Source organism: Asparagus officinalis, chromosome 7 (genome assembly GCF_001876935.1).
Source record: "Asparagus officinalis chromosome 7, Aspof.V1, whole genome shotgun sequence".
In the NCBI taxonomy this organism is placed as follows: domain Eukaryota; kingdom Viridiplantae; phylum Streptophyta; class Magnoliopsida; order Asparagales; family Asparagaceae; genus Asparagus; species Asparagus officinalis.
The window spans coordinates 69,885,155-69,910,424 of NC_033800.1; the positions used below are offsets into that span (position 1 = coordinate 69,885,155).

At 36.0% G+C, this 25,270-nt stretch overlaps 2 protein-coding genes across 2 annotated transcripts; both read left to right on the top strand.

Moving 5' to 3' along the window:
* On the top strand, positions 425 to 8,719 carry LOC109850589. The gene is made up of 4 exons (XM_020420636.1): positions 425 to 737; positions 817 to 897; positions 993 to 1,050; positions 8,506 to 8,719. Exons 1-4 carry the CDS (start codon positions 514 to 516, stop codon positions 8,551 to 8,553), a joined length of 411 nt encoding a protein of 136 aa, XP_020276225.1. The 5' UTR covers positions 425 to 513; the 3' UTR covers positions 8,554 to 8,719.
* LOC109847311 lies at positions 10,191 to 23,252 on the top strand. The gene is made up of 2 exons (XM_020416547.1): positions 10,191 to 10,383; positions 22,255 to 23,252. Exons 1-2 carry the CDS (start codon positions 10,191 to 10,193, stop codon positions 23,250 to 23,252), a joined length of 1,191 nt encoding a protein of 396 aa, XP_020272136.1.

Consider the following 25,270-nt stretch of genomic DNA (forward strand, 5'->3'; position numbering starts at 1 on the left):
GATGATGTCATTTTCAGCCATTTTGAAGGGATAGTAAGAGTAATGGAGAGAATTTTGGTCTGAGGAGGAGTAATGGAGAACTAACTAGTTATTGCTCATGATGGAGTAAAAAAAAGAGGAAATTTCCCTCCATTTTCCCCATCATATCGCATTAATGAGAAGTGACTTCTGTTGTTCGGGACCAGGACTCGTCTGGGGAAGAAAGAGAAGGGCAGTTTCGGCTTTTTTCCAAAATACGTTCTGCTTTTAGTATAAAGCTGACGTGGAGAGGGCTTAAAACATTAAAGCTTATTTTTTGGGCTATTCCATATGGGGCAAAGTACAAGGGGGCTAGTCACACGAAGTTCCCACTTTTAGGGCCTGGACACATTTTTCCCTTCTTCTTTTATTTATTAAAAACTCCCAAAAAAGAAGAAGTACTTCCATTTCCCTTGCTTTTAAAAACTCCCATACGAGATGGAAGTGCATCGCTAGGTTTTGCGATCCGTTCACGTCATCTCGCAGAGACGATCGATGGCGAGCAAGGCCGCAGCAACTGCGGCGACGACGGCAGCGAAAGCGGTGGCGAGAGGCGCATGCGAGACCTACGAGTATCCATGGCGCGAAAAGCTCCAGAAGTTCAAAGGCGAGCTCGCGAAGGGAGTCTGGGGCTACTGGCATCTCGGAGCCTGGAAACCCCTCGCTCTTAGCGCCCGAAAGCGCGCTCGACTCCGCAAAGAAGTGCTCCTCGCTGGAGAGTGAGTAGCGATTTTCGTGAAAATGCTGTTGTTTTCTGGGGTTTTGCCTGTTGATTTAGGGCTTTAGGGTTTTTTTTAGGGATTGGCCGTATGATCCGCCGAAGGGGGAGATGAGGACAAAGAGGAAAGGGCACAAGGTTGATCGCGTTGCTGCTGAGAAGTGAGTTTGCGGTTTCCGAACTTGGGTTTGATTTTAGGGTTTTGGAAAAAAGTTGGGTCTTGATTATTGTTGGGTTTTTCTATTTGATGTATTAGGAGGGCGAATACGGTTGAGTTGATGAAGAAGATGCCAGAAATGCTGCTGGATTACAAGGTTTGGATTCCAAAATCAAGTCTTTTTATTTCAAATTTTAAGTTAGAGCGTTTTTCTCTTAGATTAATCTATGTATCTATGTTTTGGGTTCCAAAATCAAGTCTTTTTATTTCAATTTTAAGTTAGAGCGTTTTTCTTTTAGATTAATCTCTGTATCTATGTTTTGGGTTCAAACATCAAGTTTTTTTTATTTGATGTTGATATTTGAGCATAATAAATAAAAAATCTTAGGGTTCACATTAGTATCAAACCAATCGCAATTGTTATAATTTTCTCAGAAATAGTCCTGCGGTTGAAGTCCATGCTGCTTGCCATGATCATATTAAGGGAAGGAACCAAATTTTTGTAAGAGCAACTAAAGAAGTTTCAAACATTGAATTTTTTTCTTTTACTAAAGTTTCCTCAAAGATGCGGTAATGCGCTTCTATCGTGGTATACTTCATGAAAGATAATCCCTAGATCACATTATATTGCATGCGACACAAAATGATAATAGATAATGCTTATCTTTATTGCGTAATCTCAATAACTTTGTAGATTTGCTAGACTAGATCAATTTTAATTTATATTGAAATTATGTTTAATATTAGAATAAATAAAGAGATAGACTAGAGTGGAAGGCTATTAGAACCGCAGAGTCTTGATACCCTGAAGCTATCATTTTTCACTTTAGGATAGAACTTTGTGGATGATTTTTACCTCTTAGATCGTCCCCTTGACATGATGCCAAGATGGCCTATTTATAGCGATAATAGAGGTAGCTATTGCCACATGGCACTCTTCAAGACTGGTTGGGTTGGTTTGGATAGTTATCCAAACCACCTAGCTGACATTAATATGAACTGAATATGGTTAGATGCGTGCTAGGTGTGGCTAAGGTCGGGCTAGAGTAGCGAAACGCTCATTGGTTGAGAAATTTTGTGAGTGAACATGCATGATATTCATTTTAGAATACATGTACTTTAGCAGGTTTGCTATATCCACTCCCAAACAGTAATTTTGGGAGTTGGATTGCCGAAAATGCCCTTTTGATGTTGAGGGTGTTTCTGGAATGGACTTGGCCTGTTTTGGTTTGGGAGAAGGGCAATTTAGTCCTCACACACCCCAAAGTTACTGTTTGGGAGTGTGAATAGTTGGACCCGTACTTTAGTGTGATTGTGGAAACAAATGATAAATATCATGGATATCTATGAAATTACAAAATTTGAAGTACACATACGTAGTTGCCATTGGGTAAAAACAAACATAATGGGGGGGAAGGTTATAATGCATGAAAATTGTGAAGCTTAAGGTACGCGTAGTTAATTGCCATTGGGTTAAAAATATCACGAAGTTTGAACTGCGAAGACATTATCTTTATTGGATCAAAACAAATGCAACTTGACTTGAATCAAAGTTATAACCCGATGAAAGTTAATTTTTTGGTACACATACTTAATTACCACTAGCTGCAAACAAATAAAACTAAACAAAATTCGTGGGTTGTACCTTATAAAAATCGTAAAATTTTGAAGTTAATCGCTGTTAGGTCAAAACGAACAGGAATGAAGGAAACTCATGGGTTAGCCTATGAAAATTGCTAACTGAAGTACACAATTAATTGCAAGCGGGTTGAAACGGATCAATATAGACAAAAATTATGGGTTACAACTTATAACTCATGAAAATCGTGACTTTTAAATTACATCTACTTAATTGCCATTGAGTTGAAAAGGAGCAAAATAAACAAAAATCTTGGGTAGTCCGTGAAATTGCAAATTTTGAAATAAAATATAGTTGATTACCATTGGGTGGAAACAGAAAAAAATTTACAAAATACCTTGGGTTAGCCCATGAAAATCATCAATTTTGATGTACTCAAACTTAATTATCATTGGATGAAAAATGGATAAAAGCCTTCGGTCAAAGTCGATGAAATCTCAGATTTTTAAAGACCCATATAAATTTGGTCAACCAACGAAATGAACAAAAAATATTGGTTAATAGTCTATAAAATCGTGAATTTTCAAATAAGTGTGCTTAATTACCATTGGGTGGAAACAAACAAAGTTTACAAAAATCATGCATTATAGTCCAAGAATGTTACGAATTTTAATGTGTCTTTACTTTTGTCATTGGATCGTAGTGAAAGAAAATGGGCAAAAGTTGCGGGTTATAGCCCATGAGAATCGCGACTTTTGAAGTATGCATAATTAATTACCATTGAGTTGAGACAAATAAAAATAAACAAGAACCGTTGGTTATAGCCCTTCAAATCGCAAATTTTAAAATACGCAGTCTTAATTGTCATTAAGTCGAAAAAATAAAAATGAACAAAATCATGGGTTAAGCTATGACAATCACGAATTTTAAAGTGCACATGAGCAATTGTGAGAGACCTTATATCAATTTTATTGATTTGAGGGAATAGTTTCAAAATATGAAAGATTTAAGGGATTAATATCGAAAAAAACTAGCGTCCTAAAATTCTTCGCCTTTAATATACATAATTGAATGTGCCCTACAGTAAAAAAAATTGTAGATCTGTCCCTGGTTATAGGCTATGAAATTGCAAAATTTTAAATTTGCATACTTAATTGCCGTTTGGTTGAACAAATGAAAGTTTACAAAAATCATGGGTTATGCTCATGAAATTTGCGAAGTTTGAAGTGCACAAATTAATTGTTGGATCTAAATGAACAAAAATAAACAAATATTACGGGTCATAGTCCAAGGGTAATGAATGATTTTGAAGGTCACATAAGATTATTTGTGTGTACAGTTTTGCAAAAACTTTGGGACTTTATTTTATGCGTTGTGGTCTCTTATTTTGCGGCCCACAAACTGCTAAACGAAGAAATCTGGCGCTAAGCTATAATTTTAGTTTTGAGTGCAATTTGGATACACCATTAGGTATGATTATAATTTAATGGATTAAAATATAATTTTAAGAGTTTTACCGTGTTAATATAAACACTATTCAAAGTGTAGAATCTGTAGATATTATCAAGTGGCGATGTAGGCGGGATTTGACCGAGTGGAGCATGCAGTTGAGTGGTGCAACCAAGCGCATGAGTGTAGCAACGCAGTAAGGATGTGCTGAGTGGAGCGTGCGTGAACAATTAGCTTGGCATAGCACGCGAGTATGGCTTATTGTCAGGGCATGACTGAGGAGAGCTTATACAATTAAGGGGTGTGTTGTGAGTGCGCATAGTGATGGCATGGCCCGATCATGGTGCGGGTGTAGTTTGCGCATGGCCTGGCCATGATGCAGGCATAGCTTGCGCACAGCCTGACTGTGGTGTGCACGTCGGTTTTGTGCGTGAGGGCATGCGAGCACAGCTCCATGAGGCTCGATAGGATGCACGCTTGTGTTTGTGGGCATGCAAGTGTTGCTTGATCATGATTCAATAGGTTGCTCGTTCTTGCACTTGGTGTGTGTGGATGGCTCGATCATGACCAGATAGGGTGTTTGTCGGTACAGAACTGGTTGAGCTTTTTTCTGATGCCTACAGTGTATCAACCATGCTCAAGGGATTAGAAGAATTGGGTCTGGGTTAATATTTGAAGTAGAACTGTGAAATAGATCTAACGAACTGAACCAATTTGGAGCCATGAATGCTAGTTGTTTATTTGGCTTTGTAGGTTTCCAGTACCCTAGCTGGATGTCTTCAGTAAGAGTAGGAGTGGTATAGGTGATCTGCATTAGGTCAATGTTGCATGGACTTTGCAAAAATTGCCTGCTGGGTTTCCGATCATGTGAGAGGAATTTTTTTTTTTTTTTGAAAAACGTTGGTGACTCCAAGTTTACGGGCATGGGCATAGATTTTAGAAGTAAGATGGCATTACTATGACCCATTTTTTGAAGGCAAGCAGTGTAGCGTTGATGCATTAACTCGGTATTGTGTTGAGAATCAAGTAGGTTGACTCTGCAAGAGTTGCAGGTTATTAGGTAATGCATTATGAAGTTTTCATTATGGTGAGGATCATCCACCTATCTATCTACTGACTAGTGAATACCAAAATGTCAATTGTACAGACATGACACTCACAATACTGTACTTCGTTTCCATCTTGTTCTGTAGCCACTTTATAGGAAACATCCTAACCTGGTGATTGGCAATATCGAGTCCTGTGTTTTAAACTCAGCCGTCCCTCAAAGGCTCTGTTGCTTGTGTTATCTTCTTTAACCACTTCAACCTTTAGCTGCTCATCAAGCTCCGAACTTTAGTATAACAAACAGAAAATCATAATGACCTAGGACATAGATTGTAATTCCAGCATTTGCTTATTTTCTTTTGTTGTCACTACTTTTAGGTTTGTTCAAACACTGCTAAAAAATTAGGCATCCCAGACGGAAAATTCCGTCTAGGATAGACAGAATTCCGTCTAGGATGCGTATTCTAGACGGAATTCCGTCTAGAATACCCGTCTAGGATGTTTCCGTCTAGAATAAAGTATTCTAGACGGAAATTCCGTCTAGAATATATCCTAGACGGAATATTCTAGACGGAATTGAAAACCGTCTAGAATACATCCTAGATGGATTATTCTAGACGGAATTTCCGTCTAGAATACTTTATTCTAGACGGAAAAAATTTCCGTCTAGAATGAGTATTCTAGACGGAAATTTCCGTCTAGAATACTCATTCTTGACGGAAATTGAGGTTTTTTAATTTTTTTTAAATTTTTTTTTTAAAAAGGCATCCTAGACGGAATTTGAGCATCCTAGACGGAATTTCCGTCTAGGATACTATGCTACAGTAGTTTTTTTTTGTTTGCAAAATCCACTTTGAATGCATGTACACAATATTGAACAAAAACAAATTATATGGATATCCACCACATTCCACTATCAAATCCAATTATATTCAAATAATACATAAATTGTTTACAAACTTTTACATAAATTATTTACAATGGATGTCAGTGCATCGGCAAACAGGTCTAATAATCTCTATTAACAAAAAGGAACGCGATACATAAATTGTTTACATAGATAATAACTAATTTTCTATTTATATGTTTATTTACAATCGGAGCCGCAGAGAACTTTCAATGCTTCAAGTCATAATTAGTATTACACTCAGCACATTGAGGGCTTCTAATTCAAATTGCTAAACTGTACTCCTGCTCTCTCTTGATTTATAATAAAAAAGATGTGATCGGCTTCAATAATCATATAGTACCTGAAAAATGAACGAGTATTATCAAGCTTAGTGATGAACACTATCGCATATATCAGATAAGTTTTCATGAAAATTTCAGGATAAATTTTGCAAAGATGGAGTTAATGAGTGACTCAAAAAATCAAATGTTTATTCACTTATGAAGAATAACATCATTATCGCATTGAGAGCACCATCATTATCTTCCCAATCTTCATCCCTGTTACAATCTTCATCCAATGTTTATTCACTATGTCACCTATAAGCTACATGCTCATAAACTCATCTTATGTGTTATATAGCTTCGAGTCATTTTGTCATCCTTTACAGATACTGTTTCTTCCATCCATAACCAGTCCATCAATTACTGTAATGAAAATATTCAAGAAAGAGAATTAACAATGTTGTACTTTTTCACGATTAGAGCTGATCACAAGGTTCGTGATAAAAGAAAGTGCAACACAGGAGTGGTTCTTTTTTACCATTGAAATAAGCTAGAGCTGAAGGAAAGGTCCATAGAAGTTGTGTATATCAATATTTCCTAGAGATATCAGAAGTAAATTTTAGCACAGAACACACTAGCCAATGCACATGTACAATGCAGTGTTTAGATAAGCTAATAATAGCTCTAAAATTCAATGAAACATTTCTATCAAGGTTTAATTACTGATCAAGAAGTGAAGTTTACTCAACGTCACATATCACATTTGCATAAAAATCTTATCTTTCCAATCTCAACACATTCATCATCAAAACTAAACTCATTCACATTGCAAAATATTTAGTGTTACCTGGGTCCTCAAAATAGCATGCTGATCAACCTTACTCTTCCCCTTCTCCTTCCCCTCCCCTGAATTCTCCTCCCAGCTCCTTCCCCTCAAAATAGTCTGCTGATACATATAAAGATTCTGAAATTTTTATCTGTGCAAAAACTTGAAGCATGTACAAGAAATCCATATTTAATTCTCTTTTAACAGAATAATAGCGGGTAAATCTAAAAAGGGGAAGTTCTCATTCCTCAGTACCACTAATTACGACCTCCCTATACAACTAGGAGCACAGCTATTACAAGTGAACTGTGGTGAACTACAAAATAGTTTAGTTTAGCGAAACTTATAAGCAAATCCATTCAAGAACCATCATCAACAAAATCAATACTTCATTCCTGCATATTTACAGATTAGTGAAATAGGTCAGTGATAACTAATCTTACAATTCTTGGCAACCAAAAACTGCCAGATAAGAGATAAAATCCAATGGAATAACTCAATTAAACTGTTGCTATCGCTTTAATAAATGTACTAAATTGAAAATAACAAAAATTAACCAAAATGAGGGCAAATACCTTAACTCCCATAACCTCCTTTAGAGAAATTAATGGCTAAATGACCATTGCTGCAAAAATTAATGGTTATAAATTTAGGGTTTGTTGGTGGTAGGGTTTTGGGGGGAGAGATCGAAGAGGGTTTCTTCGATTGAGAAGAGAGCTTGTCTAAAGCGGAGGAATCAATTTTGACCCTTGATGAGGCCGGCGTTGGCGACGCCAGTCCCGTGCGAGGGGTCGACCAAGCGGAAGAGGCCTGGCCGTTGCGGATCCTGACGGAGTGGATCATCCCGACGCCGTCGAACAAGTGGTAGCCCGTGCCGGGTTCGAACAGGGGTTGGCGCCGTCAGGATGTAGACGCCGTCGATGAAGGGGGATGCGGCCGGCGACGGGAAGGAGGGAAGCTCAAGGTTTGGAAGTTTTTAGAGAGAGGGGGAATGAAATTTTTGAGAGAGTTTTTGATAAATAAGGGGGGAAATTTTTGAGCCGCGGGATCTTAAGGTCGGAATGAAAATTTAAAATGACCGTAAATCCTAGACGGAAATTTCCGTCTAGGATATTCCGTCCAGGATATATCCTAGACGGAAATTTCCGTCTAGAATACGTAGAAATTTTAAAAAAAATAATAAAAATAAAATAACCGTCTAGGATACTATTCTAGACGGAAATTTCCGTCTAGAATAATTTATCCTAGACGGAATATTCTAGACGGAAATTTTCCGTCTAGTTTAATACATTCTAGACGGAAAAATTTCCGTCTAGAATATTCCGTCTAGAATATGCGATTTTCTACTAGTGAAATGGTCATATTATGTCCTGAATGAGCATCTACTGATTGTTATTTCTCCCTTTTTGCATAGATTGTAATTCCAGCATTTGCTTATTTTCTTTTGTTGTCACTACTTTTAGGTTTGTTCAAATGGTCATATTATGTCCTGAATGAGCATCTACTGATTGTTATTTCTCCCTTTTTCTTTGCATCAGAAACGCAGGTGGGAGAAGAAAATGAAAGCAGAGGAGGCAAAAGATTGAACCAAGGTTTGCAGAGAATGGCCTTTGTTGTGATTTGCTTCATTCTTTGCTGAATTGTTCTAGCTGTATTGGAATTTTGTTGCTTTATGCAAAAACAGTTTTTGTTCCATTTTACGCTTATCTGTAAGTGATAAGTGATACGGGTGTACATTCTCTTTGGAACTTAGCGATCCTCATGGGAGCTTGAGGATAGATGATTCTCATGGTAACTTGAGAATAGAGGTGTAAAACAATACAATGGAACGCAGGTCGAAGCGTGGAACGAGACGGCGAATCGAAGAATCGAAGCGTTCAGTTTTCAGCTCGCGAGTCGACTCATACATGCACATGAGTCGACTCATCAGGTTGAGTTGACTCATGCCTGCCATGAGTCGACTCACGAAGCCCAGCCATTTTGTTAGAAGTTTCTGACCAGTCGACTCATGACTATCATGAGTCGACTCACGAAGCCCAGCAGTTTTGTCAAAAGTTTCTGACCGGTCGACTCATGACTGTCATGAGTCGACCCATGTGTCATGAGTCGACTCATATATGCACATGAGTCGACTCATCAATGGTTTCCTGGTTAGTTTGGGTTTCTGTTTGCACGAATTCCTGTGGGGTTTGGGCTTGGTTATTTACCACTTTGTCATCAACGTTGTTACCCCTATATAAGGGATTGTTTAGGGTTTCTAATCAATCAGATGTAATCAAAGAGAGATTCTAATCAAGAGAGATTAGGGTTTAGAGAGAATTAAGAGTTTGTTCTCGATTCTAGTGAGATTGTGAGAGAGGGATTGTAATCTTTTCATATCATAATCTAGAAGGTATTTTCCTTCGTTACATACTGAATTATTCTTGTGTTTCTGTCATCCTCTTCTCAACCCACCTTTGATAATTCCGCGATCAAAGGTGCTCGCACGGCGACTAGTATCAAGTTGGTATCAGAGCGATCAGATCCTGTGAAGGGGGCATCCTGTGTATGGTCCTGACTCGATCGCAATACAAGAAGCTAGACGAGATCCTTATTTTATTGGAAGGAGTCCAGAAATTAAGGAAGAAGAAGATGACTGAAGGGGATAGTTCAGCGAGGCTAGATGCATTGGAGAAACAGATGGAGACAATGAGTTCGACTCTTACATAGCTCGTCAATATCTTCTAAGAAAAGGACAAAAAAGAGGAATCTTCTTCGAAAGGCAAGAAGAAACTTATGGAGTTCGATGGAGAAGGCGAGGAATCTGATTCTGATAGGGAGGCCGGGATTGTCAAAACTGTTCCGCATCAAGGGGGTAAGGGTTCTTACCAGAATTTGAAGATAGACTTCAGGTAGAGATTCCTGTTTTTAACGGGAGTGTCAACGTCGAGAAGCTCGATGATTGGATCGAGCGTATAAGATATATTTCATTCTCTATGGATATTCATCCAAGGAGAAGATTGTGTTCGCGACTTTGAAGCTTTCAGGGCACGCGTTGACGTGATGGAAATCCTACTATAAGTAAGAGAAGAAGGCGGTGTCGTGGAACAAGTTTAAGGAGCTACTGAGAAAGCAGTTCTATCCAGTGAGGTTCCTTGAGGAGCGTTGGTACAAGTGGTACGGCTTGCGCCAAAGATTCAATCAGACCGTTCAAGAGTACACGACGGAGTTCCAGCAGCAGGCGATGGTTCTAAACGTCGCGACAGATGAATACTCCATCTTCATGAAGTACATGAAGGGTCTAAACGAATGCATCCGGAAGGAGATGAAGCTATTCACGATTGAGTCTATTACAGAGGCAAGCGTGAAAGCTATTGCCATCGAGGGCAAGCAAAAAAAGAGCAACGAGGCGAAAGAAGATGCAAAACAGACGGGATGTGAGTCTAGTGGTTCCAAACATAAGGAGGAGAAGAAGGGTGATCCAGGAAGAACAGAACTGATTTGTAGTCACTGCGAGAAGACATGACATATCGCTGATCGATGCTGGGAGAAGTATCATCATCTGAAGCCAAAGGGGTTGAAGAAGAAAGAGGAGAAAAAGATATACATGATAATACAGGGTCCGAAGGAAGTTCATGGGATGACAGAGCCCAATAGTAGTCTTAATCTTATGACAGAAAAACAGGCCACGAAAGAGGACGAAGACCCCCCGAGAGCAGCTCTTTGTGCTGAAGTTGCAAGTGAAGACCAGTTTGGTTGATGCCATGATTGATCCAGGCAGCGAATTTTTTTTGATATCCGAGGCTTTGGTTCAGAAGCTAGGTCTGAAGACAGTCAAGCATCCGAAACCCTATCCATTGGGGTGGATTCAGAAGGAGACGGGACTAAATGTAGTTGATCAATGCACTGTCAGATTTGCGCTCCACAAGTCGTATATTGACGAGGTCACGTGCGACGTCGTTCCATTGGATGTTTGTCAGGTTATACTGGGCAATCCGTATTTGTGGGATAGATACGCGATCTATAAAAGACGGGCTCAGAAGTACACATTCACCAAGGATAGTGAAAAGTTCATATTTCGTTCGGCGTCTCTTCCGAGGGAGGCAAACTTAGTGACGGTGACGCGAGCGAAGAGGCTAGTGAATGCAAGCAAGAAGTTTGTCTCGCTGTGTATTAGACTATGATGAGCCATCGAAAAGGAGTTGCATGTTGGAGCAGAAGACGACTACGATGAGGCGCAGAACGAAGGAGTCGTTTTCAGTTGTACGTCGATATCAGGTTCCTAGCAAAGCCAGGTGGTACAGAAAGGATGGAGGAGCTCGCGAGTTTCCTCAGCTGAAGTTCTAACTTTAATGAGACTTCAAGTTCCTAAAGGGGGGACCTATGATACAGGTGTATCTTCTCTTCGAAACTTAGCGATCCTCATAGGAGCTTGAGGATAGATGGTTCTCATGGTAACTTGAGAATAGAGGTGTAAAACAATACAGTGGAATGCAGGTCGAAGCGTGGAACGAGACGGCGAATCGAAGAATCGAAGCGTCCAGTTTTCAGCTCGTGAGTCGACTCATACATGCACATGAGTCGACTCATCAGGTTGAGTCGACTCATGCCTTTTATGAGTCGACTCACGAAGCCCAGCCGTTTGTCAGAAGTTTCTGACCAGTCGACTCATGACTATCATGAGTCGACTCACGAAGCCCAGCAGTTTTGTCAGAAGTTTCTGACCGATCGACTCATGACTATCATGAGTCGACCCATGTGTCATGAGTCGACTCGTATATGCACATGAGTCGACTCATCGATGGTTTTCTGGTTAGTTTTGGTTTCTGTTTGCACGAATTCTTGTGGTGTTTGGGCTTAGTTATTTATCACTTTGTCATCCACATTGTTACACCTATATAAGAGATTGTTTAGGGTTTCTAATCAATCAGATGTAATCAAAGAGAGATTCTAATCAGAAGAGATTAGAGTTTAGGGAGAATTGAGAGTTTGTTCTCAATTCTAGTGAGATTGTGAGAGAGGGATTGCAATCTTTTCATATTATAATCTAGAGGGTATTTTCCTTCGTCACATGTTGAATTATTCTTGTGTTTCTGTCATCCTCTTCTCAACCAATCTTTGATAATTTCGCGATCAAAGGTGCTCGCACGACGACTCGTATCAGTAAGACTAATATCAGGTTGAATATGACTGTCTCGCCTTTCTGTTCGCATAACTAGATATATCTTCTTGTTGAATATATAGTTACAGCTCATATTATGTCCAGTCACCTTTACGTAAAACATTTGAAACTGTGTCATCATGATTACTACTTTGCTACTAATACGATACATGTTTTTGCATCAGGTTGCTATTAATAGTATTTAATACATGGATATTATCAATCCGGATCTAAAATTGCAATCCTCAAATTGGAAATTCATATTGTTCGATGTGATGTAGTGTGAATAAACTCCCTAGAGATGAGATTTCAAATAATTTCAATGTCGTTTTAATTAATGTATAAAAGGGGGAAAAATTAAGTAGCTTTACAAAATTCAATAACATTGATTTTAACAAGTGATATATGGCTAAATTTCGTTAGAATTTTTCAAAATCTTTATTTCCAGATAGCATAATAAATCATATATATTTTTGTATCGTAGTAATGAGTTGGAGAGGCAAAGCCGCACTATAAGAGGGAAAACACTACAGGCACACCCCCAACCACATCTTGGGGCATACCCTCTTTCTTAGCTACAGTGCACGGGGTCCATTTTAGATTTTTTTTAAAAAATCTAAAGTAGGCTCCGTGCACTGTAGCTGAGAGAGGAGGTGTGCCCCAAGGTGTGGTTGGGGGTGTGCCTGTAGTGTCACTCCTATAAGAGAGCGCTGCATAAAATAAATTTCCAAAAGTTTAATAGAACTACATCATATGAAATTTGTCCATTTTCACTTGCATCAACTCAATTGTAATTAAGTTTGTGTACATTAAAACTTGATATTTTTCATAGGCCAGAAATCATGAATTTTAAACTACGCATTCTAAATAGCCATTTGGTAAAAATGAATAAAAATTAACAAAAATTATCGGTTATAACACATAAAAATCACAATTTTTTATGTACAAAATTAATATTTATGTGGTTAAAACATATAAAAATTGTAAAAATCGTGGGTTATAACCCATGAAAATATGAACTTTGAATTATGCGTACTTAATTGCCATTTAGTCGAAATAAAAAGCAAGCAAAAATTATGGGATAGCCCATAAAAATCACAAAATTTATTGTACACCTACTTAATTTTCTTTTGGTCAAAATGTGCAAAAATTGCAAAAAATATGGGTTATAACCTATGAGAAAAACCATTAATAAATTTTGATGTTCGCGTACGCAATTTTCATTCGGTCAAGACGAACGAAAATTGAAATAAACATAGGTTATAGTCCATGAAATTCATTAATTTTAAACTTCATGTACTTAGGCCTGTTTGGCAAAAGGAAAATAAATGGAAGATAGAAAGTGAAGAGAAAGTAAGTTCTCGAGAAAGTACTTTCTCTTAACTTTCTATTTGCAAATATTATTTGGTAACTAAAAAATAAGAATGTGGAAATTTGACGTGGCAACTGACATGACATACACTTTCCTTGTCTGACCTGTTTGGTTTATGTGGAAAGCGGACAATGGAAAATAGACTTTTTAAACATGAGTGCATAATAGATCAACGTAAAAGGTATTATAAGCATATATTATATGTCGAAGTCATAAAGAGAATAAATATCAAATATGAATTTTTTTCCATATCAGTTCAATCAGACCTGTCAAATACTAACCATAAGCTTGTAGTTGACCTTTTCCTATTTAATGATATAATATCCAATAAAGTAGTGTTTGAATGATTTCCAGTAGATTGTATCTTTCGCAAAAGAGGTTAAGCCATTAGATTTTCTTTTTTTTAATTTTTCTTGTGGGAGTGTAGATAGGCGCTATCAAGATATCCATTTAATTATCCAGTTTTCTTCTTTTTGGAACATATTTTAGATGGTAGAATCAAAGTCATGACCAAATATTTAGAAAGATGTGGGCGAAGACTCTTGAACCACACGGGAGTCTGAAGCAATGGCTAGATTGAAATGAAAAAAAACATTTTTGTAAAGTGAAAAGATGTGAAAAATAATATTTTTCCTTTCCTCTCGCGTCACTTTCCATTCGTTTCCCCCTTTTTTTTATAAAAAGTGAAAGGGTTAAGAAGCTATGGTGGAATCCCCTCACTTTCATTTACTTTCAGTCTTTCAAATGTCAGGCAGTCAAAGAATAGAAAAAAAAAATGCTAGAGGCACATCATCTCAAGCACATCCCCAATCACATCCTCTCTATCTACAGTGCAGTGGGTCCCACATGTGGGACCCACTGCACTGTAGATAGAGAGGATGTGGTTGAGGATGTGCTTGAGAGGATGTGCCTGTAGCACTCCTCAATAGAAAATGGTGTAACTTTCTAACTTTTGATTCACTTTATACTTAGTTTCCAGTTGCCAAACACACCCTTAATTGTTATTTAGCAAAAATAACCTAAAATTGACACAACTCATGGTTATGACCTATGGAAATCGTAAATTTTGATATACATGTACGTACTTTCCATTTAGTCTAGACGAACAAAAATCACAGAAATCATGAGTTATAACATATGAAAATCAACCCATGAAAATGAAAACCATGAATTTTAAAGAATACATTCATAATTGTAATTTGATAGAAATGACCAAAAATCGACAAAATTGCTAAAATCATGGCCCACTAAAAATAATAAATTTTAAGCTACGAATTCTTAATTGTCATTTGGTGAAAATTACTGAAAATTGACAAAAGATCGTGGTTTTCAGCCAGTGACAATAACAAATTTTGTTGTCTACATACTTAGTTTCCATTCGATGGACACAAATGTGAATTGTAACAATCAAGGGTTATAGTGTATAAAAATCATAAACTTTTTAACTTTGTGTACTTAATTGTGATTTTGTAGAAATGACCGAAAATTGAAAAAAAAAATTATGAGTTATGCCTATGAAAGCGAAATTTTTTTTCACCTATATGTAATTTCCATTCAGTCGAAAAGAACAAAAAAATACAAAAATATGAATTACAACCCATGAAAATAAGAACTTTGAACTACACGTACCTAAGTGTCTTTTGGTTGAAAAGAAGAAAAAATGATAACAATCATGCATTAGCTCATAGAAATCATAAATTTTGATATATACATATTTAACTTCTGTTTGTTTAAAATGAATAAATAATGCTAAATTATGGGTTATAACCCATATGAATCATGAACTTTAACCATGTGTACTTAATTTATTAGGATTGTGTCTTTGTTTCTTTGTATAACTTCATGAGAATTACAGAGTTAGTAATCTATCATGATTTGGAGATTGAGTCTTATCTTGATTAGGAGTTTGAATCATATTCTAGTTAGGAAATTAGGCTAGAGATATGGTTTTGGTTTCCCTATATATATTCTTCTATTATTTGAGGAAAAACCAAGGAGAGGAGAGATATCCAATATTTTTGTAATCTAGGATTAGCAGATGGCATAGCCTGATTCAAAAATATTGTGCAAGAGGCAAATGTTTCGTAGTCTTTGTTCGTGTAAAAGATTATACCATTGCAAGAGGGTTTCACAATCTTTATCTGTTCAAAAGATTGTAAGGAGTGAGTATTGGAGAGAATATGAGAGTTGATTATGTATGTGAGGTTGAGAGATTGAGAGACGAATGTTGAGTGGTTCATCTTGTAGTTCTCCCTGACACATAGTGGATTTCTCGTATTGTTGCCTCGTGGATGCAGGTCGAAGTTGGTAAACCGAACCGCGTAAATCTCAGTATTCTTTCTTCTTGATTATGGTTATTTTATATCTTGTTGATTGTGGGTTAGCTTCCGAGTTGCGAAGATCGTAGTACGCGAAGGGACTAAAATTCCCTAATAAGTGGTATCAGAGATATGATGATGGATCTGGGAGCGAGTTCGCAAGATAGATGTCATACAAAAGTGAAGATAAGTGGCGTTACAAGAATCAAGATGAAGAAAAGGAAAAAAAAAAGATATTGTAGCGGCGGGATGTAAAACCCCAAAAATTTGAATATTTTGTAATAAATAATAAATGTGTTGTATTATAAAAAATAATATTTATTAACATTTGAGTATGCTAGGAATTGATTTGAGATCAATCCAATGTATATATGTGAATATAGAAGTGATATCATGCACATGTGCACGAGCCGGAATCTGAGAAAAATGACTAGTTAAAAGTATATGCATTTTACATACTGAATCATTTGGAATATGAAAAAACTTAAAAGACTAAAGTTGTAGGTCTCTTCAAGAGATTTCCAAAAAATCTTATATAACCTCATTCCGAGGTCGGACGTGAAAGTTATGGCCAAAATACCGATGATTGTTTTCCTAGTTAGACTAGGTTTCCTAGTTCGGGTCAAACAGGTTTGTTTTCGGTTTGCCTTTATAAATACCTGTGTTTTTCATAAAAATTCCTCTCTTTTATCATATCTATGAACCCTAGTATCCACCCTCTACCCTCAAAAACCCTAGATATTTTTTTTATGAATTTTGAGAGCTTTGTGGAGCACAATACCGACACATGGACGAGATCTTCGACGTGTAACAAGGGAGAACGGGTTGTTTATACTCATGGATTGCTTACTGTTTATCTCAGAGGCTTAGAACGACATTTGAGGCAAGATTATCTTCATCCAAACCCGTCCCCATAGTTAAATAACTAGTGTAGATGATTAATATGATGTTGAATATGTGTTTTCATGCTTTAATTTTAACCAGAGGTGTTAAAAATCAGATTTTTGATAGTAAATCTTAAACCAATGCTAGATTAGTAATCTTTTCTTACTTTTTATGATAGTATCACGATCATGATCATTAGGGTTATTCATAATTTTATTTATATATGAGAAATTTAAGTGATGTACTAAATATATATTTTCTGCAGAAAACTACAGCACTTGTATAATTTTTTAACTGATATTTTAAGATAGCAAACAAATTCCAAATTTAACCAAACCAGTTCTAAGTGAAAGATATATGTATCTAGTTTCTAAAACAGAAAACCATTTTTAAAAAGAGTTTGTATAGATAAAGATATGTTATGTTTACTAACAACATGTTCTGCAGAAAAACTGCTGCACATGTATAATGTTTAACTGAAGATTTGGGATAACAAATGAACTCCAAACTGAACTAACCTTATGCCATTTGAAAGATGTGTGAATCTAGTTTTTAAAACAGAAAACTATTTGTAAAAATAGTATTTCTAGAGAAAGATATGCTTGTTTTACTAACAGAAGTCCCGTCTGTTTTCCTGCTCGTTTTGTGGAGCTGTGTTGCGCCGTTTTGAGATGCATTCGCGAAGTTTTGAGCCGCTTGATGTTACACATATAGTCATGAATATATTGTGTTATGTATTTGAGAATCCCAAGAGGATTATGATGAGTTTTGATTTGATCATATTTGAATTAGATATTGTTCATACACAGGTTGGATGTCGTTGATGAGCACAGCTCAGTACTATATGGGATAGTGCGTCGACATATCAGATATATACGGTTGATACATGAGGTGGATGTCATTGATGAGCACAGCTCAGTACTATATAGGATAGTGCATCAACATACCATATATACACAGATTATACATGAGGTGGATATCGTTGACGAGCTCAGTTCAGTACTACATGAGGTAGTGCGTCGATATTCCACATGCACATGTCATTGAGTCAGATTTTAGGAGGCTTGATCTAGTTGTCCGTCCCGTACTAGGGTGCGATGAGGCTCATGAGCCGTATTTCTAGGATGCCTATTTGGTAGTCCGTCCCACACTCATGTTACGCACTGAGATTGCGATGAAACTAATGAGCCGTGTACACAGTTCAGGATACCTACAGGGTAGTCTGTTGTATTGAGATAATTACTTGATAGCCTAAGTGTGACAGATGTAGATTATGAATACGACCTACCACTGAGCTATATGACCGAGATACGTTGCTTTTGAAAGTATACAAAATTATGTATTGGTATTTTATTCTATCTCCCAGTGATAGTGAAAGATATTATAAATACGATGTGTTGATGTCTTATTTCTTTTATTGCATTCTTTATTTCTTAGTTGGAATCAATGATTAGAGATTCACAACTTGAGAGATATAGTATATATATGATGGTTTCCTTGTTTGGATTATTTCGCTCGACGTACCAGTCTCGTGTTATAGATTTCTAATTGTTGGTTTCATTAAATTGTCTTTTCTTAGTTCGGTATTAATATTTAAATATCTACAATTTGAGACATATGGTATATATATGAGTGTTTCCTTATTTGGATTATTTCGCTCGACGTACTACGTCTCGTGTTGTAGGTTTCTAAATGTTAATCCCACTTAGATACGGGAAAAATGAATCTAGGTAGACTATGCTTAATGGATAGAGCATTCACTCCATCTAGTAGCCCTTTCCCTGGGGGCGGATGGAGGTAATATTGTTGTAGCGCTCTGACGCTTTTATTGTTGTTCTTTTTCTTTTAAATTACTTTTCAGGTAGTTCGGAGTTTCGGAGAGCCGTAGGGTGACAGAGTTCTGGCATAGTCACCATCGCGTATTTTTACTTGTAGAGACTTCACTGTAGTTTTGAGTTTCATTCAGACATTAGAGTTTCATATTCATATTGTAAAGGCAGTGTGTCTTAGTACGATTTTTAGTTGATTCATGTTGAGACATTTTCATTATTCAGATATCAGATGTATTATAGTTGAGACATGATTCTTTTTATTTATGAGATATCTCTTCTATATCATGTCTATTACATTTATTCCCTTTATTTTGCCTGTTTTGTACTTGCACTTCTATTTGGTTCCACTAGAGGATATTACTGTGATTGGTGAAACGTGTTTATGCACAGTGTGGGTGCATGGCAGGTTTAACATCTCTCGTTTTACCTTAGACGGTAGCCTTGTGTGAACCCAGGGGCGTCACACGGGAACACTGTATCAACGAGAACACTGTTTGGATGAGGGTTTAGTTAAAAAATTATTAAATCAAATTCGACGGCGCAGATTAATTTGTCTTCTGATTGAGGGTTTGGAGGAAAATTTTGACGATCCAGGAGTCAATTCCTAGGTTTTGGAGTGCTCTGAACGTGATAAGAGGGTTTAATTTTTTAGATTTTGCTCAGAGTGGTCAGAAAGTGCTGATAAGTTCTGATGGTGGTAATGAGACAGATCTAATGACAGATAGGGCAAACAAGTATGCGACGGATGACACTGATGTAGAGAATCAGATGCGATTCTAGCATTAGAGTTATCAGCATATAATTATTTAGAGTCATCACGGGAGTACGAGTTCGTTGGTGTGTAGACTCGAGGAGGATAGTGCCAGTTTAGGTGGAGTTTGCAAGCAAGCATGACTGAGTGACACACATGTTGATGGAGATGATGACATTAGATTTGAAGACAACGATCGCTCATATTCGGCCCAAGTCAAGTGATGGAGGAGATAGAGGCATGCGACCATAGTGTGGAGTAGGAGAGGTACACCGATATGATTCGAGACGAACGATGCAGGTGGAGTACGAGGACAACACAGTTCGGGGGAGAAGCATGTTTGATTTGCTTCTAATGTTAGAGGTAGCGAAGATCTCTTGGTGCGCACAAGAGAGGTGGAGACGCTATAGCAAGGCAAGATAGTGTGGGTCACGGGGCATCCCGTTTGGAGTGCAGGTGTTTTGATTATGAGTGTGAGTGCTTCGATTTGAAGTGGAAAAGAATAAAAGACGCTAGCAGGAGAGGTAAAGTTTAAAGACGACAGTGATATATCTTTGAGGGAGTTTGGGAATCAAATCCAAGTTGGGGTTTGTTAGCATCGTGTTTTTGATTCTTTGTATAGCTTTATGAGAATTAGATAGGGTTAGAAATCTATCATGATTAGGAGATGTGGTCGCATCATGATTATGCGTTTGAATCCTATTCTAATTAGGAAATTAGGCTATAGATAGGGTTTTGATTTCCCTATATATATTCTTCTATTATTAGAAGAAAAACTAGGGAGAGGAGAGATAACTAATATTCTTGTAATCTAGAGTTAGCAGAGGGCGTGACCTGATTCAAGAATATTGTGCAAGAGCCGAGGGTTCATAGTTTGTGTCCATACAAAAGATTACAACATTGAGAGAGGGTTTCACAATCTTTTTATCAGTTCAAAAGATTGTAGGGAGTGAGTGTTGGAGAGAATATGAGAGTTGATTATGCATGTGAGGTTGAGAGATTAAGAGACGAGAGTTGAGTGGTTCCTATTGTAGTTCTTTCTGATACATAGTGGATTTTTCATATTGTTGCCCCGTGGACAGAGATCGAAGTTGGTCGACCGAACCACGTGGTCGGTGTTCTTTCTTCTTGATTGTGGTTGTTTTATATCTTGTTGATTGTGGTTGTGCTTCCGAGTTGCGAAGATCGTAGTATGCGGGGGACTAAAGTTCCCCAACATAATTGCCATTTGATAGAAGGAATAAAAATTGACAAAAAGAAAAATCATGTATTAACCCGTGAAATTTGTAAATTTTGATGTACCTAAACTTTATTGCTATTCGATTAAAATGAACAACAGTTGCATAAATCATGTGTTATAGACTATAAAAATCATAAATTTTTATGTATAAATATTTAGTTTTTATTTAGTCAAAACAATCAAAAAACATTTTCCCGCTAGAAACCACCTTAAAAGTAAAGTAAGTATATGAAACTCACTTTTCAATTTTAATTTATGCATAAATTTAATGTGGGTTTCTATAGCAATCAACCACCTTTTAGTCAAAAATTTCACTGAAACTTTAAAAATACCCTTGAAAAACTCACATTCAAGGCACATATATTGTCAATGTTTAGGTCATGTTAGGATACAAGTCATGTACCTTGAACATGGAAATTTTAAACTTATTTTTTTCTAGTTTTTAGTGAAAATTTAATTGTGAGATGGTTGATTGCAACACAATACCACTTTAAATGTAGTTTATGTATAAAGTAAAATTGAAATGTGATTTTCGTATAATTACCCTATTTTAAAGGTGGTTTCAAGGACAAAAAACCCAGCAAAAAAGCTAAAGCTGATATAGCTTATGAATATCATGAATTCTAAATTATGCATAATTAATTATCATTTGGTAGAAATGAACAAATATTGAAAAAATCGTGAGTCGTAGCCCATGAAATTGTGGGTTATAGACAATATAAATATGAATTTTAAACTATGCGCACCTAGTTGCCATTCAGTCGAAATGAATAAAAATTGATAAAATTATTCATTTTAACCCATGAAATTGTAAATTTTGATGCACACATTACTTAATTTCCATTTGGTTGTAATGAACCAAAATTGTAAAATTTGTTAGTTATAGCCTATTAAAATCATAAATTTTTAGCTACATGTACTTAACTTTCATTTGTTCGAAATGAACCAAAATTATAAAATTTATGGGTTATAGCCATAAAAATCACAAATTACTTAAATATCATTTGGTTGAAATGAACGAAAATCGATAAAAATCTCGAGTTATAGTTCATAAAAATTATAAATTTTGATGTATATATACTTAATTTCTATTTGGTCAAAAGAAAATTGAAATGCTAAAATTGTGGATCACAGTCCATAGAAATTAGGAATTTTTAACTATGTATACTTAGAGCATCTCCAAGGGTTCCCTTGGATGTCCCTTAATTTAGGGGGTACTATTGGGGAAGGGATTGGTTCTTCTCCAATGGTTCCCCTTAAAAACCCCCTATCCCTTAATTAATTATATTTAGTTTTTTAATTTTATGAATTAAGATTTAATTAAATATGTAGTTTATTTATAAATGAATAAATAATTAAATATTAATAACTAAAAATAATTAATTAATTAATTAATCTAAATTAAGAAATTACTTTATATAATCATTAAATTAATTAATTAAATTAAAATTTAACAAATAATTAATTTAGATAATAATTAATTTATATAAATCGTGTTAAAGGTTAAATATTATTTTAAATTTAAATTCATATTATTTTAATATTAATTTTATTTAACAATAATATCTCAACGGTCATATTTTCGTCGTGGTTCCATTCCAGGGCACGTTGTAATTCAACGCAATAGAGCTAAAGGTCACGAGAGGCTTTTTCATGATTATTTTAGTGAATCTCCTGTGTATCTAGCAAAACTGTTTCGAAGGAGATTTCGTATGCATCGTCCACTATTTTTGTGTATTTTATCCACAGTGGAAACACATGATTCCTACTTTGTCCAGAAACGGGATGCTGCTGGGAAAATTGGTTTATCCTCACTACAGAAAGTAACTGCTGCTATGAGGATGCTTGCTTATGGAGTATCAGCAGATTCTGTGGATGATTACGTGCGGATTGGAGAAAGCACCGCTATAGAGAGTCTCGGTAGGTTTGCCAAAACAATTGTTAAAATTTTCGGTGATGAGTATCTAAGGTCACCAACTGACGAGGACACTGCAAGATTGCTTGCAATTGGCAAACAACGGGGATTTCCTGGGATGTTAGGAAGCATTGACTACATGCATTGGAGATGGAAGAATTGTCCGGTTGCGTATCATGGTATGTATACTGGTCACAACCACACTCCTACAATAATTTTAGAAGCTGTTGCTTCCTATGATCTTTGGATTTGGCATGCTTATTTTGGTTTACCGGGAGCTCTTAATGACATTAATGTGTTAGAACGGTCTTCCGTTTTTTCTCAACTTGCTGAAGGGCATGGTCCGACTGTTAATTATACAGTCAATGGTCATGAATACACGATGGGATACTACCTTGCTGATGGTATATATCCGTCATGGGCAACATTTGTTAAAACAATTTCTTTACCACAAGGAAATAAAAGAAAACATTTTGCTACACTTCAAGAGTCGGAAAGAAAGGATGTAGAGCGAGCATTTGGGGTACTCCAATCACGCTTTGCAATTGTGCGTGGACCAGCTCGCTCTTGGGATGAGAAAATATTGAAAAATATTATGCAAGCATGCATAATAATGCATAACATGATTGTTGAAGATGAAAGAAATGATGATTATATCGACTTCACGTACGATGCTGCTGAGGAAGCCCCAACTATATCAGTGTCTCACGAACGTACAATAGATTTGTGTGAATTTATTCAGAATCATCATCGCATTAGAGACAGACAAACTCATTCTCAATTGCAATTGGATCTTGTCGAACATTTATGGGAACGAAATGGTGGGCTTTAGTAAGGGATTTGTATGCTGATGTAATATTAATGTCATTTAATTTAGTGTTGCAAGTAAAGACCTGTTAGTTGATGTAATATTGATGTTATTGAATTTCTATATTAATATGTGATCATATTTGATTTTTGAGAAAAGTTTCCATTTGCAGAAATAGAACTTCATAAAATCTTCAAATACGATACATCATCTTCAAGTACGATACAACAAAAGTAAATTGAAATACATAAGAGCACACTAAATATGATACATCATCTTCATGTACGATACACCATCTTCCTTCTAATTTGAACTACCACCATCAAATTGCCTTTCAAGAATTTCCATCTTCAACTTATTGTAATACTCTACTTGCAATGGAGGCATGCCATCAGTGTTAATTGCCATAATCCTCTCATCTTGTTTCATAGCTTTCAATCGCATTTTTTCCTTTTTGATATTTTGAGCTTCTTGAGCGACCTGTAGTCTAGCTTGCTCTATCTTTATGCGCTCTTGCTCCTGAACATAAATTTGACCAAATAATTCTGCTCTCTTTATTTCTTTTTCTTTCCGATCCTGCTTCATTTCATCAATAAACAACATCACTGGTGTAATTTCAGAAGCCACATGCTTGTCTTTACCTTGTTTCAACCTTTCTTTTGCAGCCTTTCTTCCTATGGGCCTTGACGAACCCTCAGTAGGACATTCGTCTTCCCTACAATTTATTGAATCTGGAGTTGCAGGAGAAGATGTAGCAGGACTTGAATTTTTTGACCTCTTAGATTTTTTCATTGAAAATTGGCCAAGCCACTTTGGATGGAACCTTAACTCATTCCAACAATGTAAAAATTGAAAACTTGCTCCTTGCATGCTTTGAAACATTTGCATCGCTTCCATAATCTAATTAAAAAATAAAATAAATTTACTAACATGTAAAAAGTAAAACAATTAATAAATTATATAAATCTAATCAGTTTAAATAATTTGAAGCCACAATTAGTACCTTGTCATTCTCTGTCACGCCACTTTGATTTCTTGCTTCAATTTGATTAAAACACCCACAAAATTTACTAACTGCAATTTGAATAGCGGACCAACGGTGCTCTAACCCTTTTTGATCACGATCGCTACTGAATGTTTTGTTTTCATGATAGTAAGTTGCTACTCGGTGCCAAAATGTGGAATATTTTAAAAATATAAGAAACATGAAGTGCAGTTATAATTAAACAAAAAATATAACCTACCTTAAATTGTAGTATATATGATGAAATAGAGGTAGAAATAATGAAAGAGTGAAGTGTGAAAGTGAACATCAGGGTAGTGCCTTATTTATAGGGTAAAAATTAATTAGATAGTTTTAAAAAAAATTAGCTATTCTAGCTAAAAAAACAAAAAAAAGCCTATACTAGAAAAATAGGCTAGACTAGGAAAAAAGCCTATACAAGAAAACACCCTATACTGTAAAGACAAAACCTATAATTAAAAAAGCCTATACTAGAAAAACAACCTACACTAGAAAAAAGCCTATGCTAGAAACACACCCTATACCATAAAAACAACCTATAATTAAAAAAATCCTATACTAGAAGAACAACCTATATTAGGAAAAAAAACCTATACTAGAAAAACACTTTGTACTAGAAAAAACAACCTATAATTAATAAAAAATATTAATAAAAAATTATAATAAAAAATTATAAGAGGTACATTTTAAAAAATATTAATCAAATTAAATTAACTAAACATTAATTTAATTATATTATTTTAAATTAACTATATATTAACTAAATTTAATAACACATAAATTAACACTAAAGAAAAAAAATATTATTATAAAATTATAATGGGAAGGTTAAGGGACTTTAACCTTCCCCTTATTCTAGGGAGAAAGTTTAGGGAGTTGAGGTGAAGGGACAAATTTTCCGGTCCATTGGAGACCGAATCCCTTAAAACTCCCTTAATTTAGCTAAGGGGCCGGATTTTTCCGGCCCCTTGGAGATGCTCTTAATTGTTATTTGGTAGAAATGAATAAAAAATGGCAA